This window comes from Aedes aegypti, chromosome 2 (assembly GCF_002204515.2).
Source record: "Aedes aegypti strain LVP_AGWG chromosome 2, AaegL5.0 Primary Assembly, whole genome shotgun sequence".
Taxonomy (NCBI): domain Eukaryota; kingdom Metazoa; phylum Arthropoda; class Insecta; order Diptera; family Culicidae; genus Aedes; species Aedes aegypti.
In genome coordinates this window covers 133161767-133178992 of record NC_035108.1, presented here as the reverse complement: position 1 = coordinate 133178992, position 17226 = coordinate 133161767, and the positions used below count along the sequence as shown (strand labels likewise).

Sequence of the window (17226 nt, the reverse complement as noted above, 5' to 3'; positions counted from 1 at the left end):
CTCCTACATTACCAAAATGATAAAAAAATATATAGTGGAATTGCGGTCAATTTTCTCTGAAAATATCACCGATTTTGAAAATAAACCTGAAATTTAAAATAGCCTACAACCGCCATTGCACTTAATAAATGGAGCGTGCAAGAAACAACCAAATTATGTGCCTTGATGTTAGAATTTGTTCACAAGAGTTTCCTAAAAAGTATTCTGGTAGCACTGGCTTTTGTATCGTCAAGGTTATTGGCTGAAAAACAACGGGGCAGTCTTAGTTGAGCTGTCACGTCCTGTCCTAGGTACAGCTGAAAGAGCATTGAAAGATATGTTGAAAATTGAACTCAACTCAATGTTGACGAAAATGCTATTGAGATTTTTTTCATTTGGCGTTATGATCTTCCAGAGGTGCAGCGAATTTGTTTTCCGAGTGCCTCACTGTTTCTTGTCTCGTAAGAAATTGATGTGAAATTGACATTTTTCTGAAAATCTGTTCCATGCTTACTTTGATGAAAATTGTAAAATTTGCTGTTTCCAATTCCAAAAATAATGCTTTCGACCCAGGGGGTGCGGACTCGAAGAATTAAGTTGTTCAAAAGGAACACAATCTTTTCCACGAGTGCTAACCGTTAGGTGTTTGCTTGTCTCGTAGGAAACCACATGCAAAATGCATTTTTAAAATACTTCAAATAATGCTCCATCAGTTCAATGCAGGAAATGAACCCAATAAATAGACTTAATCGGGAAGTTTCTGCCCATATGTGAGTTAGAAACATATTTTGAACAGTTGTACAAGAATTGTGCATAATTTGGACCAAGCACAACAATTCTTCAACAGTTGGCGGGCTTTGTGTTACATAAATTGTAAAACAATTTTTAGCGTGTCTATCAGAGTACGCCTAGAAATGTACGGTCGTGATGTACATTTCTAGGCGTACTCTGATCATTTTTATGGAAATTTTAGTTTGACAGCAGCCTGGCTGCTTGTTGATTTTCAGTTCGCACCCCCCAGCCCAGATGTTTTGTCTCTTCGACGTTTTGTCCCTTTCGACGTTATCGGATTCGACGTTTTGCGTTTCGGCCTTTTGTCCCTAAACCCTCACAGATGCCTACTGGATAACATGTTCCTTGTTTATTTAATTATTACATCAATAATTGTCTCACTGATGCATTAACCTAAACATACTTTGTTACCCTTATTTCGGGTGAAATTGATAATCACCCTTTTTCATGTTAATTTTTGTTAATATTGTTTATGCCAAATAACTGAACGCAGGAAAGAAGAACAACGGCGAGATTTATTGGTTCACCGAAATTTTCTTACAAATGTGGTTTTAGTCCTAAAATAAACTCTTGAATAATAAATCAAGGATTATTGTTAATTTTGAAAGCAACTATACATACCGTAATCCGGAGGCAAATCGATCAGTTTTTCACAATTTTCTGTTGTGTTATCCTTTGGAATTCAAATATTGTCAAATAAATTTCGGCAAAACCAGTACTCCATTGATCTTTATCGGTTTATAAAATCGCTTTTCATTGGAATAATATATGACATATCATAAAAATAATTTTAATATAAAAAAAATTTAAATGACACATTGGGGCGAAATTGATCATCATATCGTTTTATATAGAAATATACACAGTTTTGAAGGTGTAAGCAATACTGTTGGAAATGTCGGTATTAAATAATCCGCTGGCTTCCTGATTCCAAATATGTTTGTGAAATTATTTATAATTCAATATTTATTGGAATAATAAATGATTTAAATTCAAGAATACCGCAGAAAATGCCAAATTATGTGAAATTTTTTATTTCTTTTCCAAATGCAGTCGACTCTCCACAACTCGATATTCTATAACACGATAAACTCTATAACTCGATGGATTTTTCGGCACTGTTACAAATTTCTATACATCGTGCTCTCCATAAGTCGATGTTTCTATTAGTCGATGTCGATATGAGAATTTTTTGTATCGATATGTTCTATAACTCGATAATTCTATGAGTCAGTGGTCCCTTTAATATCGAGTTATGGAGAGTGGACGGTATCTCTTGAAATACAATCATTCCAACAAAATGAGCATAATTTCGATGATTAAATCTGTTTTAGTTAGGTATTTCTTTCAAGCATCCTCCCGAACATTCAGGTTTACACCATGTCTAAATCCTTGTTTAAAACTGTAAGTTTATAGATGTCTATCCATATCACACCAAACATGATTCTGGAATTCTACATTATTTGCAAAGGAAAGAACATTCTTCAACACAACGAACTTCGCAAAAAATACGACAAAAATTGAGCAAATAACCTTTAATTACCATAGGTTGATTTGATATTAATGCTCTATTAGAGCAAATGAATGTTGTTTGTCTTAACTTTAGTCGGATTATATGTAGTTTTTGACATCAAGCTCGGCAAGCCTCGTAGGATAAATTTACGACTCGTGCTGTAAAAATCATCATTCTGTAACTTGTTCCGTAAACTACTATTTTGCAATTTCTTATCGTAATAGGCTGTTTTTCATCACGATAATCCGTCATGAAATGGCCTACTTTCCTGCACTGAATAATGCAGAAAGGTAATAGTCATTACTTAACTGAAAGCAGTTACGTTATGACTATAACGCAACGCTTTTTCATTACACAACTGTTTTGAGTTGCGTAATGAATCATGGTGCATGCCTCAAGATGTGATTTCTGATAACCTCAAGTAGTGTTCTACGAAATTTCAAAATTGTTGTACGCAACTCGTTGCAGAACTCGATTTTTACAGCACTCGTCGTAATTATCGTAAATGTACTACTCTTGCTGTAAAAATCGTTATTATGCAATTTGTGGCGTAAACTACTATTATGTACTCCTGAAAAATATATAACCCTAATTAAAACACTTTATGCATGTTGTTTAGTCTTCATTTCGGAAAATCTTTCTTAACTGGTGCATTTTACCCCAGGTATCCCTACAACCTTCTTCTCTTATATGCTTACATTATTATTGAGCTTACAAAAGAATAATTCTGGCTCTATCTGGATCATTCACTGGCAACAGCTGATAAGCAACAATTATTATGTACACATTACAGAATAATCTAACAAAAGCTTCAGCTGAGGTTGATTGGAATGTCAGCTGTAACTAGCGTCTTATCAATAGTTTTAAACTTCGCTAAAATTTCAATTCATTGTGCCAATTTTGCGAAAAACTTCGAAGTTTACTGCCTTTGTTTTACTAAAGTTAAAGTTTTGAAAATTATTTGCTCATTGTTTTCCCGTAGCTGTAACTCGCGCTTGCGAAAGTCAGAATCTGGGAAACGGAATAGCTACCAGAGGAGTGGCGGCGAAGAATGAACCAGGAGGTCGCTCAACTCTACAGCGAACCCAGAGTATCCTGAAGGTGGCTAAAGCTGAAAGGATACGCTGGACAGGGCATGTTGCAAGTATGCCGGACAACAGCCCTGTGAAGGTGGTGCTCGCCACGAATCCCTAGGGTGCAGCCAGCTGGGTGCACCAGGACCTGGAGAGCGTGGGTCGCAGTTGAGGATGGAGAGAAGCGTCCATAAACCGAGTAAATTGTCAAAATATTGTTGGCGTGGTTTTATCAAGTTAATTAATATTAAACCGAATACATAAATAAAATAATAATAAGTGGCTTTTCGCCCATGGAAAGTAACTACTCAAAAATCGATCAAGTTTTTGTGTATTCCTGTTTGAAAGTCCTTTTCTATCAATAAGCTACTATCAATAAGATTCAAATTATTTTCCTTTACTTATGATACCTAAGTCTTCGGCCACGAACTTTTGATTAAAATAAAAAAACACAGCGACTTTTTTTTATTAAAGGCGTAAATTGAAAATCAATGTTATAATTGGAAATCCACGATTATTTCAAACTGATCAATGGACGTGAATTGATCTTCAATCCGATCCGCTCAATCGATTTATATTCTCCTTAATCCACGGCAAAAAGCTAACAACTCGAACGAATACTTTGAAATCTACCGTTCCGCATCCGAATCCGTAGCTGATTATTCCATACTGATACCAATAGCCATCTCTCTCGGCTATTGTCAATCCTCCTCCAGAATCTCCAGCGCAAGTCTGCTTCTCAGTGTCGTTACCAGCGCACAGTTCCGAACTCCACAATCTTGGGTTTCTTCTGTAGCACGTATTCCAGTCCAGACCGGGCATGTCGACTTTTAGTTTGAACCGACTGGCGTAGTATCCTAGTTTATGTTTTTTTTTTAATTACGATTATCCTTTTTAAGTAGATTCGAGAATAACTTACCTGGCTGTTCTACACCCGTCTCGGTTGTTCCCCATCCTACAATTGTAAACGTTCTTCCGGCTTCCGTTTTACTTTTCAGTTTAGCAGTCAATGGCAGGCAAACCGGACTGATGAATTCGGTGAACTTGACCCGGGTTGCCAGTTTTACCAAAGCAATATCATTGTGAGTCGGACCCGATGTGTAATCTTCATGTTGCAAAAAAGTGTCTACGTCATAATCCCTCGGACTATCGGAACACTGGTCTTCCACACAATCGTTCTCACTTGCAATATCCCACTCACCGAGGCGCACCATAAGACTGTGGATGGACAAGTTTCTATCAATTACTTGGACATCTTGGCAGATTGAACGACTCACACTCTTTCGCCGGACAGAAAACGTCGCATGCAGTGTCCCGCAGTCAAAACGAATCTATCGGATATTAGGGATCCACCACACATGAAGTTAGGTTCACGATTCTTGTACTTGACCCCAAGGACGGCGGCCCAGGGAAAGGCATTGAGTGCAGTTTTTTCCCCACCTCTGATCCGGTCAGTAAAGCTTACTCCACACACACCCGGTTCGGGGAGTTTGTATTCATCCCAAATTGATGCTGTGCTATTGGAAGCTGAAGCATGCAACAGGTAAATTCGTTGGAAGCTGATTGCTGCAGTTCAACAGGGTAACACTTACTTGGGGCTGAAACTGCAACGGCAATGCACGCTGTTATGAAAATCAAACTTTGTAACATGATTTCGAGTATGGATGAACTGCAGTCTGTTCGATGAAACACTCTACTGCATTATCAGTTTCCAACAAGGAAACAGGATATTTTATAGAGCTTCATAGCACCTTCTTCTTCTTCTTCTTTCTGGCGTTACATCCCCACTGGGACAGAGCCTGCTTCTCAGCTTAGTGTTCTTATGAGCACTTCCACAGTTATTAACTGAGAGCTTACTGTGCCAATGACTATTTTTGCATGTGTATATCGTGTGGCAGGTACAAAGATACTCTATGCCCTGGGAAGTCGAGAAAATTTCCAACCCGAAAAGATCCTCGACCGGTGGGATTCGAACCCACGACCCTCAGCTTAGTCTTGCTGAATAGCTGCGCGTTTACCGCTACGGCTATCTGGCCCCAATGATTCGTAGCACTTAATGATGGGATTTCCCCGTTTTAATAATAATTGATAGCGATGCAACCTTTATTTTGTTTAGTTACAAACAAATTAATTTACGCTTAAAGGATCAGGTTCACGTTGAAAAGTAACACATTGTGTCCACTATTACGGATCACATAGTCACGATTATTAGACACTCATTCCCATAGGTATTTCATATTGAACTGAACCATGATAGTGGGCGACCCGTAATATTGTGAACAATGTAAAGAATGTATGAAACTTCCAATGGGGCGAATTGTGTTTTCTTTGATTTCTAGTTCAATTCAACACCAATGACATAAATGTCATAGTGATTTGAGTGTTATTTGAGTAATAATCTTGCACGCCATATAATACAGAGATCGATTGAGAAATGGAACATGTAAGGATATTTATAATTTGAAGACGTGAAAATTGTAATTTTCGGTCATACTATCATTGCATGGAACAAAATGGAAATAATTTTGTTCAAAAACATACTTTCTGATTTTATCCTAAAGTTATTTAATCCAATATTTTTGTGGTGAGAGCTTTCAAAACGTTTACGATAAGGTGAGATTCTTTAAAGACCTTGTCTCAAACATTAGTTTATGTCAAATTATAGAATTTATGTGGAGATCCAAAACAATTTTTAATTGAACTGTTTATTCTCAAAAACCGAAAGTGCGGTTTCATTGAGCTGTATCCTATTCTTGGCAAGTGATTCAGATTTCGGCAGGGTTTTTTTTAAAGCTAACAAACTAATGTTTGGCCACAATATGCGTCGTATTAAAGTGATTCTTTGTGAAATGTTTCAGACGATTCGGCAGAGAAACACTCCCCTTGTCAAAGGGGACCATGGAAGTGCCTAAATACTTCTCGACCCTAGATTGTACCCCGTTTGGCATAAGGTCATTTGGCATAAAGCCGTTCGGCATAAAGTCGTTTGGCGTAATGGCTGTAAGGCACAATGGTCGTTTGGCATAGTTGTTGATTTCCAAGCTATGAATTTCAAAATTGATGTTACATAAGAGATCATAACTAAATAAAACTCGTGATGGGTCTGTCGGAAGAACTTTTCAAAATATAATTTTCTTTACATCCCGATATACATATTTGAAAATAGTAAATAGGCAAAGAAAACTCGCAGTTATTAATAAAAGAATAGAATATTCTTCTGCAGATCAAGCTCTGTCCCAGTTTGGAAGTATTTATTTTGAGATTATTTTTCGTTCAAAAGATTTAAGGCTCTACGCAAAAAATCTTCTCGCAGCATAACTAAAATGAATCACCAATTTTTAAAAGAAAATATTTGTGGCAAAACTTTTGAACGGTTCAATGTAAACTTTAACTTTGGAAGTGTACATCAAAAACACCGTCTATTATCGAAAGAAGGAATAATTTGTGATTGTAATAATTTTTTCCAGCATAACTCGAAAGGGGATCATGTGTTTGCAAAAAAAAAATATGTTGAATATTGGCAGGATCTAAAGTAATTATCATACTATCAGCACGTCTTGCAAGAATTTATAAAACAGCAAAATATGAAAATGGTTAACATTTAGTTTAACTAAATAATAAAATTTAAAACAGTATAAATATTAAGAACAGCCTATTTTTAAAAGAAGGCAAATTTATGATTAAACCAATAGAAGATTGGACGCAAAAAATATTACGGCATAATAAAACGAAAAGACATCGAATATTGCGTTCAGAATCATTGAAGTGATTGTGCTACTTTTACTCGAATGTCGTTTTCCCGAAAGCCAGTTTCCCCGAATGAACCGTTCCCCGAAAAGTGGTGCAGTTCAAATAGGCAAACTCAGTGGATGGATGGTGAACGAGAAAGAAGAAAAAAGAAGAAATTGAAAGAAGGTAGTTGTACATACAGTTAGTCATCTTGATCTGCCTGATTCTGTCATTCTCAGATATACACATGTCGGCAAAAACTCTGAGGACGGTAAAGCTCGAAAGAACCGCCAAATAAATAAAGAAGGATGTATATTAGATGGCTAGTTTGTTCACCGCCCTGAAATGTATAGAGTTACGACAATTATGAGTGCCAAAAACTTTTCGGAGAAGTAGGCTATGCGGGGAAACAGGATATTCTGGGAACTTGCATTCGGGAAACTGGCATTCGGTGAAACGACATTCGGTGAAACGAAGCACAACCCATCGTAGTAACTGCAGTAAACGAATTCTCTTTTCACTGATAAGTTGAGCAGATTAATGTTATCGATTGCCGTCCTTTTGTCAGTAGGAATCACAAATCTTAAAAAAAGCTTCAAAAAACAGCCTATGCATAAAGGAAGATGAAATTTATTCAAATTTTGAATCAATAGTTCTTATACCTATAATTAAGGGTAACATCATATTTAGAAAAACATCATAGAATGATTAAAAGAAGGGTGAATTTGTGCTAAATATATCAGAATATTCAGTGAAAAATTTATTCCAATAGCGAAACTTAAAAGAAGAATTGATACTTGGAAGACCGGTAATTTCTGGATAAATAATACTGTTGGCAATAGCTTTCCTTATATGCTTTAGTTTATTCAAGAGCATATGATTGTTCAATAAGCCTATCCATGAGTGCTTTCCACGATAGGACTGACAGCTAAAAGTGTGCATGCAACCGAAATGAAAGGGTAAACAAAACATGCGAGTGTTATCAGAGCTTAACATTTTCTTTTGTAATCTAACGGTACTCCAACCGCGAAGCGTCAAAATCTCATGGTAAACAAAAAAAACAGCTGATCACAGCTGTCTCATGGATAGCCTTATAAAGTGTCATTTTGTATCAATGGACTCCAAAACAAGCCTAATGTCATCAGAAAGATACAATAGAAACGTAAAAACGAATGTCATCTTAAGAAATGCTTGGTTTCAAAATCATTATGCCAAACGGCTATTATACCAAACGACTATTATGCCAAACAGCTTTATGCCAAATGACCTACCACCCACCCTATGCATTTCTGTTTTGGTGAATAAAATCCTATGATCTAAAACAATTATAATCTAATGAACAATTTTACTCTTGAAAAAAAATAGTTTGGACCAGCGTTGCCAACCTTCCAGATTCGTCTGGAATATTCCAGATTTTGTAGGCTCCATTTTGCAAAAATCTGAAAGATCCAGATGAAATTTGTGATGAATTTGTAAGGTTTTGTGAATAATTTGTAAGGTTCTCCATATACGACATAAGAGTTTGTCCCCAGAGTTGATTAAAGTTTAGGTCCTTCGATAAGCTGTTTTAGGACAAATTTAATATATTTTTTGCATGTAATACAAACTATGACAGTGCAGAAGTTGGCTCTCGGCGATAGTTTTGCAAATTTGGTTATTTATCGACCTAAAAAATGATCTTGAAAATCGCACAAAATTTCAACGAAAACAGCGAAAAACGTTTTTATACGTTTTTAACGATTTTCTTGAGAAAAACACTTAAAAATATATTAGTTGAAGCATTTTTATCCATTTTCTATGATCTAGGGTAAGCCGACCGGCGGTTCGAAGCTTTGGGACAGCATGGAGAGCAGCACAGCAGGACAGCGCGAAGACGTATTTAGGCTGCGAGTAATACGGGGCCTCGCACCGTGATGAAGAGATGTGCATGTATCAGTGTTGCCACAAGTACAGATTTATCTGGAAAGGTACAGATTTTTTATGTTTTTTTACAGATTCTGTACGGTACAGATTACAGATTTTCACGAAAAAGTACAGATTGGTACAGATTTTTGGAATTGATAATTTTATGACACAAAATCCAAAAAATCGTGAAATTTGGAACTAACTTTTACAAAACTATAATTGAACTAATATTTCAATAAAAACTATGTTATAATTCCAAGTTCATTAGGATTTTAAGAGTTTTTTCAACAATTTCTATTGGATGTGGTACAGATTTTTAGAATCTATGGTACAGATATAAAAGATTTTTGAGCCTTCGGTACAGATAGAAAAGTGGCAACATTGGCATGTATGTGAGTGAACAATAAGCATAGAAATAGCTAAAGAAAGGTTGGTAGGAGTTAGCGAGCACCAGAGGTGCCATAGATGTTACGGCCCCTCCCTGTAAGCAAATATAAGAAGATATGATTAGATAACACAACTTCATTGATATTTGTTTAGTTTTTGGAAATTCATTCAGCTAATCGGAGCTGTATCGGGTTTCTTTAAACCCCCCACACACTCACTTACAACAACCTTTTTACGAGCAGTGCGCATCGTACCTTCGTGCTGTGCGTACACGAATTCTCTCTGCTCTTGGAAGTTTTCTTAAAAACTACCTAAAGCAATAAATCAGTACTTTTCAGTGCTACACAAACAGTACTTTTCAGTGCTAAAATTAAAAACGGTACTTTTCAGTGCTACTAAAACAGTACTTTTCAGTACTACTTTTTCTACTATTGATCCCTTTACGATCCTTGTTTGGACCCGTGCCTTTGATTTTTCGTTGGACCCGTTGGCGAAAGTAATCCTTCTTGGACACCGTCTTGGGAAAAAACCTCTCGAAGGTCACGTCTTCTTCCGATTATAAACTAAACATGGTTGCAACAACAAACAAAAGGAAGGGTGAATCTCTGAATTCCAAAAAAGTGGGTTTTAAAACTGTCACTACACGTGGCAAGCATGGAAGAAAGGACGCTTCCCCGGAATGCGAACTTTCTTCCAAGGGTGAAATGAATAATTGTATCGAAATGAGCAATTAGTTCGATGCTCCAGACAAATTTTCCGAACACCAAATCGAAGCAGCCTCTAGCCCAGGCTCTTTGATTCAAGTGAGGAAGCAAAGAGTACCGCCTATCGTGGTCAGTTGTTCCGAATTTGGGGGATTTAGGCAGGAGATCTTGAACTCCATTAGGGGAATCAAGGTTTCCTTCCAAATCGCAAAGAAAGGAGACTGTCGCGTTTTGCCGGAAACTCTTAGAGATCGTGAACTTCTTCTCAGACATCTTGAAGAGAAGAAGCACAATTTTTTTACTTATGACGACAAAACTGAACGTTTGTTCAAAGTTGTCTTGAAAGTTCTCTCAAGTGACTATAAGTCACCTGAAGAGATCAAAAATGGAATAAATGATTTACTTGGATTTTCCCCAGTCCAAGTAATCATTATGAAAAAGAGAACCCAATCTGGCATTGTTCGGAAAGGGCTTTCTCAAGAATATTATTTAATTCACTTTAACAAAAAAGAACTAAATAATATTATAGCTTAAGAAAAAGCTAAACTTATGTTCGATGTCCGTGTGACATGGGAACATTTCCAGAAACCTGGAGGAAATTACCAGAACCCCACTCAGTGCCGTCGGTGCCAAAAGTGGGGTCATGGTACAAAAAATTGTCGCATGGATGTTAAATGCATGATTTGCGGAGGTTCTTCTCACGCTAAGGACGTCTGTCCTGTGAAAGAAGATACCAGAAAGTTTGAATATGCCAATTGCAAGGGCCCTCATAAAGCTAACTTTTGGGAATGCCCTTCACGCAAAAGGGTCATTGAGACTCGTGCCAGGCAGATGAAAGATAATATCCGTTACGATATCGGTCGTTTCCGCAATTTGCCTGGTAGAGTATCGAACAATGCTCATTTTCAGTTAACGATCGCTTGATTAGGAATCATACCCACCAGGAAGATCATAATCATGCTCATTCACAAACAAATTTTAATCCGTCGGGTAGCCGTTCGAATCTTTCAATTTCGAATGTATCTACCCACGGTAAATCCTTTGCCGATATCGTAGCAGGAAATTTGAACTCCTCCCCTGTTCGATCCATGGGTACCCATTCTACTTGTTTCAAATCAAATGGAAAAACCCTACCGCCACAGGTAACTCCGCTTCTTCGTCTACCGGAAATTCTAATGGGAAATCACATGACATGTCTGCCTCTGTTTTTAATTTTCTAACTGAACAATTGAATCTAATGATTGATGCAATGTTCAAAGCCACCACTATGACTGAAGCAGTCCAAGTAGGTGTAAAATTTACAAATCAAATTGTTATTGGATTACGTTTTTCTAATGGCTCCAAATAATAATTTAAATATTTTAAATTGGAATGCTCGTTCTCTGAATGGTAAAGAGGACGAGCTGTTTAATTTTCTTACGGTTAATAACGTGCATATAGCAGTTATTACCGAAACGTATTTGAAACCTGGATCTAAACTCAAAAGAGATCCTAACTTTTTTGTTTATCGTAATGATCGACTTGATGGGGCATGTGGGGGAGTTGCAATCATCATTCATAGGCGTATAAAACATCAACTGTTTTCATCATTTGAAACTAAAGTTTTTGAAACCTTAGGTAATTCTGTTGAAACACAGTTTGGTAAATATACTTTCATAGCTGCCTATTTGCCTTTTCAATGCTCTGGACAGCAAATTAATTTGCTCCAAACTGACTTGCGAAAATTGACTCGCAATAAGTCAAAAATTTTTGTCATTGGTGACTTTAATGCCAAACATCGGTCATGGAATATTTCTCAAAGTAATTCCAACGGCAGAATTTTATTTGATGAGTGCTCTTCATGATATTTCTCAATTCAATACCCTGATAGCCCTACATGTTTTTCCTCTTCTAGAAATCCATCTACGATTGATTTGGTCTTAACCGACTCTAGTCATCTTTGTAGCCAACTGATTACTCATGCTGATTTTGATTCTGACCATGTCCCTGTTACATTTCAAATATCCCAAGAAGCGATTCTCAATCCTATCAGCTCCACTTTCAATTATTTACGAGCCGACTGGAATATATATAAAACGTAAGTTGACTCTAATCTTGATGTTAACGTTTCTTTAGAAACTAAACTTGATATTGACAATGCTCTTGAAACTTTAACAAATTCCATTGTTGAAGCCAGAAGCATTGCAATTCCAAAATTTGAATCCGTGATTATAGACGATGATCTTAAACTCTTGATCCGTCTTAAAAACGTGAGGAGAAGGCAATTTCAACGCAATCGCGATCCTGCTATGAAAATTATATGGCAGGATTTGCAGAAAGAAATCAAAAAGCGTTTTGCTCAATTAAGAAACAAAAATTTTGAAAATAAAATTTCTCAATTGGAACCTGGCTCTAAGCTCTTTTGGAAATTATCGAAAATCTTGAAAAAACTTCAGAAGCCTATACCGGCATTAAAAGAGGAAAACAAATTATTACTAACTAATTGCGAAAAAGCTCAAAAACTTGCTATGCAGTTTGAAAGTGCGCACAATTTTAATTTGGAACTTACTAGTCCAATTGAAAATGAAGTTACTCAGGAGTTCGAAAATATTCTCAATCAAGAGAACGTTTTCGAAAATGCCTGGGAGACTGATTTGGAAGAAGTGAGAACTATTATTAAAAAATTCAAAAATATGAAAGCTCCTGGCGATGATGGAATTTTCTACATCCTCATCAAGAAACTTCCAGAAAGTGGCTTATCATTTCTAGTTGATATATTTAACTAATGTTTTCAATTAGCATATTTTCCTGACAAACGAAAAAATGCTAAGGTTGTTCCAATTTTAAAACCAGACAAAAATCACGCAGAAGCTTCTAGCTATCGTCCAATCAATTTGCTTTCCTCCATCAGTAAACTTTTTGAAAAGGTTATTTTGAACAGAATGATGGCCCACATCAACGAAAATTCAATTTTTGCCAATGAACAGTTCGGATTCCGCCATGGACATTCGACCACACATCAACTTTTACGTGTAACAAATTTGATCCATTCCAACAAATCTGAAGGCTATTCTGCTGGTCTTGCTCTTCTAGACATAGAAAAAGCATTCGACAGTGTTTGGCATGAAGGTTTGATTGTAAAATTAAAAAACTTTAATTTTCCAACATACATTGTTAGAATAATTCAAAGTTATCTGTCAAATCGTACACTTCAGGTTAATTATCAGAACTCCAGATCTGAAAGACTTCCTGTGAGAGCTGGTGTTCCTCAAGGCAGCATTTTGGGACCAATATTATACATTATTTTCACATCTGACTTACCTGAGTTACCTCAGGGATGTCAAAAATCTTTGTTTGCGGATGACACAGACCTCTCCGCCAAAGGTCGAAGCCTGCGTGTCATCTGTAGTCGATTGCAAAAAAGTTTGGATATTTTTTCTTCATACTTGCAAAAATAAAAGATTTCTCCAAATGCTTCCAAAACTCAACTAATAATATTCCCACATAAACCAAAAGCTCTTTATTTGAAACCTTCAAGTAGACATGTTGTCACGATGAGAGGGGTTCCAATAAATTGGTCAGATGAAGTTGAGTGTCTAGGACTCATGCTTGATAAGAATTTAACTTTCAAAAGTCACATTGAGGGCATTCAAGCCAAATGTAATAAATATGTAAAATGTCTTTATCCCCTTATTAATAGAAAATCAAAACTTTGTCTTAAGAACAAGCTTTTGATATTCAAACAAATTTTCAGGCCAGCCATGTTGTATGCTGTACCAACATGGACTAGCTGTTGTAATACCAGGAAGAAAGCTCTGCAGAGAATTCAAAATAAAATGTTGAAAATGATTCTGAGGCTTCCTCCCTGGTATAGTACCAATGAGTAACATAGAATATCCAATGTTGAAACATTGGAACAAATGTCAAATAAAATAATAAATAATTTCAGGCAAAAATCGTTACAATCTTCTATTGCCACGATTAATGCGTTATATGTTTAGGTTAAGTTAGGTTAAGTATATTAAAAGCATTTTTTTTTCTCTTATAAGCAGGTGAAATCAACTCACCTGTAAAAAATCTGAACTGCTACGGCATATGAAATGTTATATGTTGTTAACAAAATGTTAATAAAATCTTAAATTTGTTTTACCAAATTAACATGATAGTGTTGTCTAATAACACAGAACAATGTTTAAAATGATACTAATAAAAAAAAAAAAAAAAAAACCTTTTTACGAAAGAACGCGAATTATCTTGAGGTGGAAACATGTCGATAAATTTGCATCTTGTCACCTTTATTCACAGAAGAGAAAATCGATGAATAGAAATTGAGCGCTTATACTAGCTCACGCTTGAATTCTGCTTTGAATTACAACTAAAAAATCGTTGATCGTCATGAGTAACGAAGACCTGGATGGTTCAATTCAAAAACGAAATATGAGGCATTCGTGCCCTCTAAGGTAAAAACAACTTCAAATTTTGCGATTCTGGTGATCCCAAACGCCAGGGTTTATTTTAAGTTGAATAGGTTTTCATTGATTACTTTGTGTGGCCTGAAGTTTCGCTCGAAACCTAATTGGATTATTCTTGTTCTTGAAAGTAAGTTTAATCGTAGACACCGGATTTTGATTGCTTGGGGGTACGTCTGACGAAGCACTAAAGCTTACTCTTAATCCGATTGAACTAAATTGATCACACTTCCAATTCGACAAAACCTCATAAGCTACAAAATTCCAATAAAACGGAACCCTATATTATCCCCAAATTATACGAAGTCTAACTGTAATTTGGAAACCTTAATCAGATAATCTAAAAAAATCTTAAGTTTTGTTCCGTGTTGCGCAAGTGTCCCTGTAACGAATGTAAAATAGGAACATTAAGATTACGATCAGAATGATGATTATACTTTACTGTTTGGCTCAAGGTATTAGATTGTTTTATTGAACGCCGCAGGCTCTTCCTTCTATGGGCGATAAGAATATGTATAAAATATTGTAATTGCATGAACAATCGTTAGTTCTGACCGTTACTTCAAAATGTTGGGTGCTATTTTAATCTCTACGATTCTGTTAGCAGATCCCATCTTCGGACTTACCACCTTTGGTAGTAATTGAACTATTTCTTTTTAGTCGACTTCCTAAATGTGATAACATTTTTCCATAGGTATTTTCGGATTGTCAGGATCAAATGCAGATGAAGCGAACTACACTCTTCCTGAACCGGGAGTCTGCGGTGTGAATCTGGCCGATCGCATACTGGGTGGAACAAAAACCGCTATCAATGCCTATCCCTGGGCGGCACTACTGATCGCAAAACCGATATTCAGCTCAAAAGTGATGTATGCTTGTGGAGGATCACTGATATCGGATCGATTTGTACTGACAGCAGCGCACTGTTTCCGAGAGGTTCCCAGTTGGATTCGAATGTAAGATTGGTGACATTTGGGTTGTCCGAATAAATAATTGATAATTAATGTTCCAGTACCAAAGTTCGCCTAGGGGAGTGGGACATCGAGAGTGAGGAAGATTGTGATGAGGAAGAAAATTGTGCTGATAAGGCTGTTGATATTGACGTCGGAAGTCATGTCGTACATAAGGATTACGATTCAGATAACATTCATTACGATATGGCCCTAATCAAGTTGGCAAAACCGGTAACTTTCACAGAGTATATTTCGCCAGTGTGTCTCCCATTGGCGGAAGAGTTTCGTAATCGTCAGGATTCCGGAAAGACATTCACGGCAGTTGGATGGGGTACTACGGAAAAGGGTCAAGATGAACCTGGTAAGTAATTCATACAACTTCAATTCATTGAAGTCATCAGCTATAGCAATTATCCGTATTTGAAGGTGTATATGGAAGCCGGTACAAGCTCGAGGTTGATCTTCCCGGTGTTGACTTGGAGACCTGTCGAGCCAATTATCCCAATGTGCTCGACTCGGAAATGTGCGCTGGTGGTGAAGAAGGGAAAGATTCGTGCCAAGGAGATTCCGGTGGTGGCTTGGTGGCCGCCGAGAAAGACGGATACTGGTATCAATTTGGAGTGGTCAGCTGGGGCTATGGCTGTGGAACTAATGGAGTTCCTGGTATATACGCTAGAGTGGGCAGTTTCATTGAATGGATTCAAAAGAATATGAAATAGGTTTGAAACGTATTTTAATGTTAGAACTTTCTTACACTGAGTGCTGAGTGTTACGGTTGAAACTTGAATAAATAAAGTAGAATTGTTTACGTTGAAATTGAGAAGCTTCAATTTGGAACTAACAAAATGTTTCGATTGCGTAAGTTGAAAAAGTTCAAACTATTAAGGTAGCTGTACAATAATATTCGAGTTTTAAACTATTTCTCGCGCACCTATTTTTATGACAGATCGCAGTAGGCAGCGCGTGCGAACGTATGTGTTGAAAATTTATCTGTCACGTTTTTATCGTCTCCGCATATTACTAGATTCGGATTGTGAAAACAGTGAAACGGCTGGTGCAGTTTGTGAAAAAAACGTGTCTAGCGATAATGAAACGGTTATTCTGCACGCGTTCTGTTTGCACGGATAAAAATCTGATCCCCACAACATGATTTACAAATCATGAAATTCATTAATTGGTTAGGTCATAATATCAGGATCACAAATTATGGTTCCTGGAGTCATAATCATGATTCCTCATAAGCGTAACATCCAGTGTGAAAACACTAAGCGGCGCACTTTGCTTCATCTTATTCGTATCGATCACTCTCAATTCAAAAGACGAAGCGGTTGAGTGGTAGAGTACGTGGCTCACAATCAGAAGGTTCTTGGCTCGCATCTTAATCCATGCTATTTTGAACTTTTTTTTTATTATGCGCGACTCAGCATTTTTGGCATTTGAATCATGATTCCGAGCAATCAGCTACAAACACCTAATGCGTGTATTGCGTTACGGCAATCTGACTCATGATATCATGAGTCCAAATCATGGTGTATTTTCATAAGACGAAAACACGCTGGAATCATGATATCATGAGTCATAATCTTGTTTTTGGATTCTGATTTCTACCCGTGTGGCAGTGTTTCGTTAAAGCCCAAGCAGAAGGTGAAAATGCATTTTGGCCGGACCTCAAATGCACGGGTCTGGAGCGCCGGACAGCGGAACGGGCTAAGGGCTTGATCGAATGTTCGCTCGCTGGTGGTG

The 17226-nt window shown here is 37.0% G+C and overlaps 3 protein-coding genes across 3 annotated transcripts in view; 1 reads left to right on the top strand and 2 right to left on the bottom strand.

Moving 5' to 3' along the window:
• Nucleotides 1-17226, bottom strand: part of LOC5568134 — a 64294-nt gene that overhangs the window by 36738 nt on the left and 10330 nt on the right. The gene's annotated exons all lie outside the window — the stretch shown is intronic.
• On the bottom strand, nt 3677-5068 carry LOC5568135 (serine protease easter). The gene is made up of 4 exons (XM_001652027.2): nt 4950-5068; nt 4635-4884; nt 4277-4575; nt 3677-4214 (listed from the first exon to the last, which is right to left on the bottom strand). Exons 1-4 carry the CDS (start codon nt 5005-5007, stop codon nt 3907-3909), a joined length of 915 nt encoding a protein of 304 aa, XP_001652077.1. The 5' UTR covers nt 5008-5068; the 3' UTR covers nt 3677-3906.
• LOC5568137 (serine protease easter) lies at nt 15055-16303 on the top strand. The gene is made up of 4 exons (XM_001652028.2): nt 15055-15164; nt 15225-15486; nt 15543-15844; nt 15910-16303. The coding sequence occupies exons 1-4, from the start codon at nt 15098-15100 to the stop codon at nt 16200-16202; spliced, it is 924 nt and encodes a 307-aa protein (XP_001652078.2). The 5' UTR covers nt 15055-15097; the 3' UTR covers nt 16203-16303.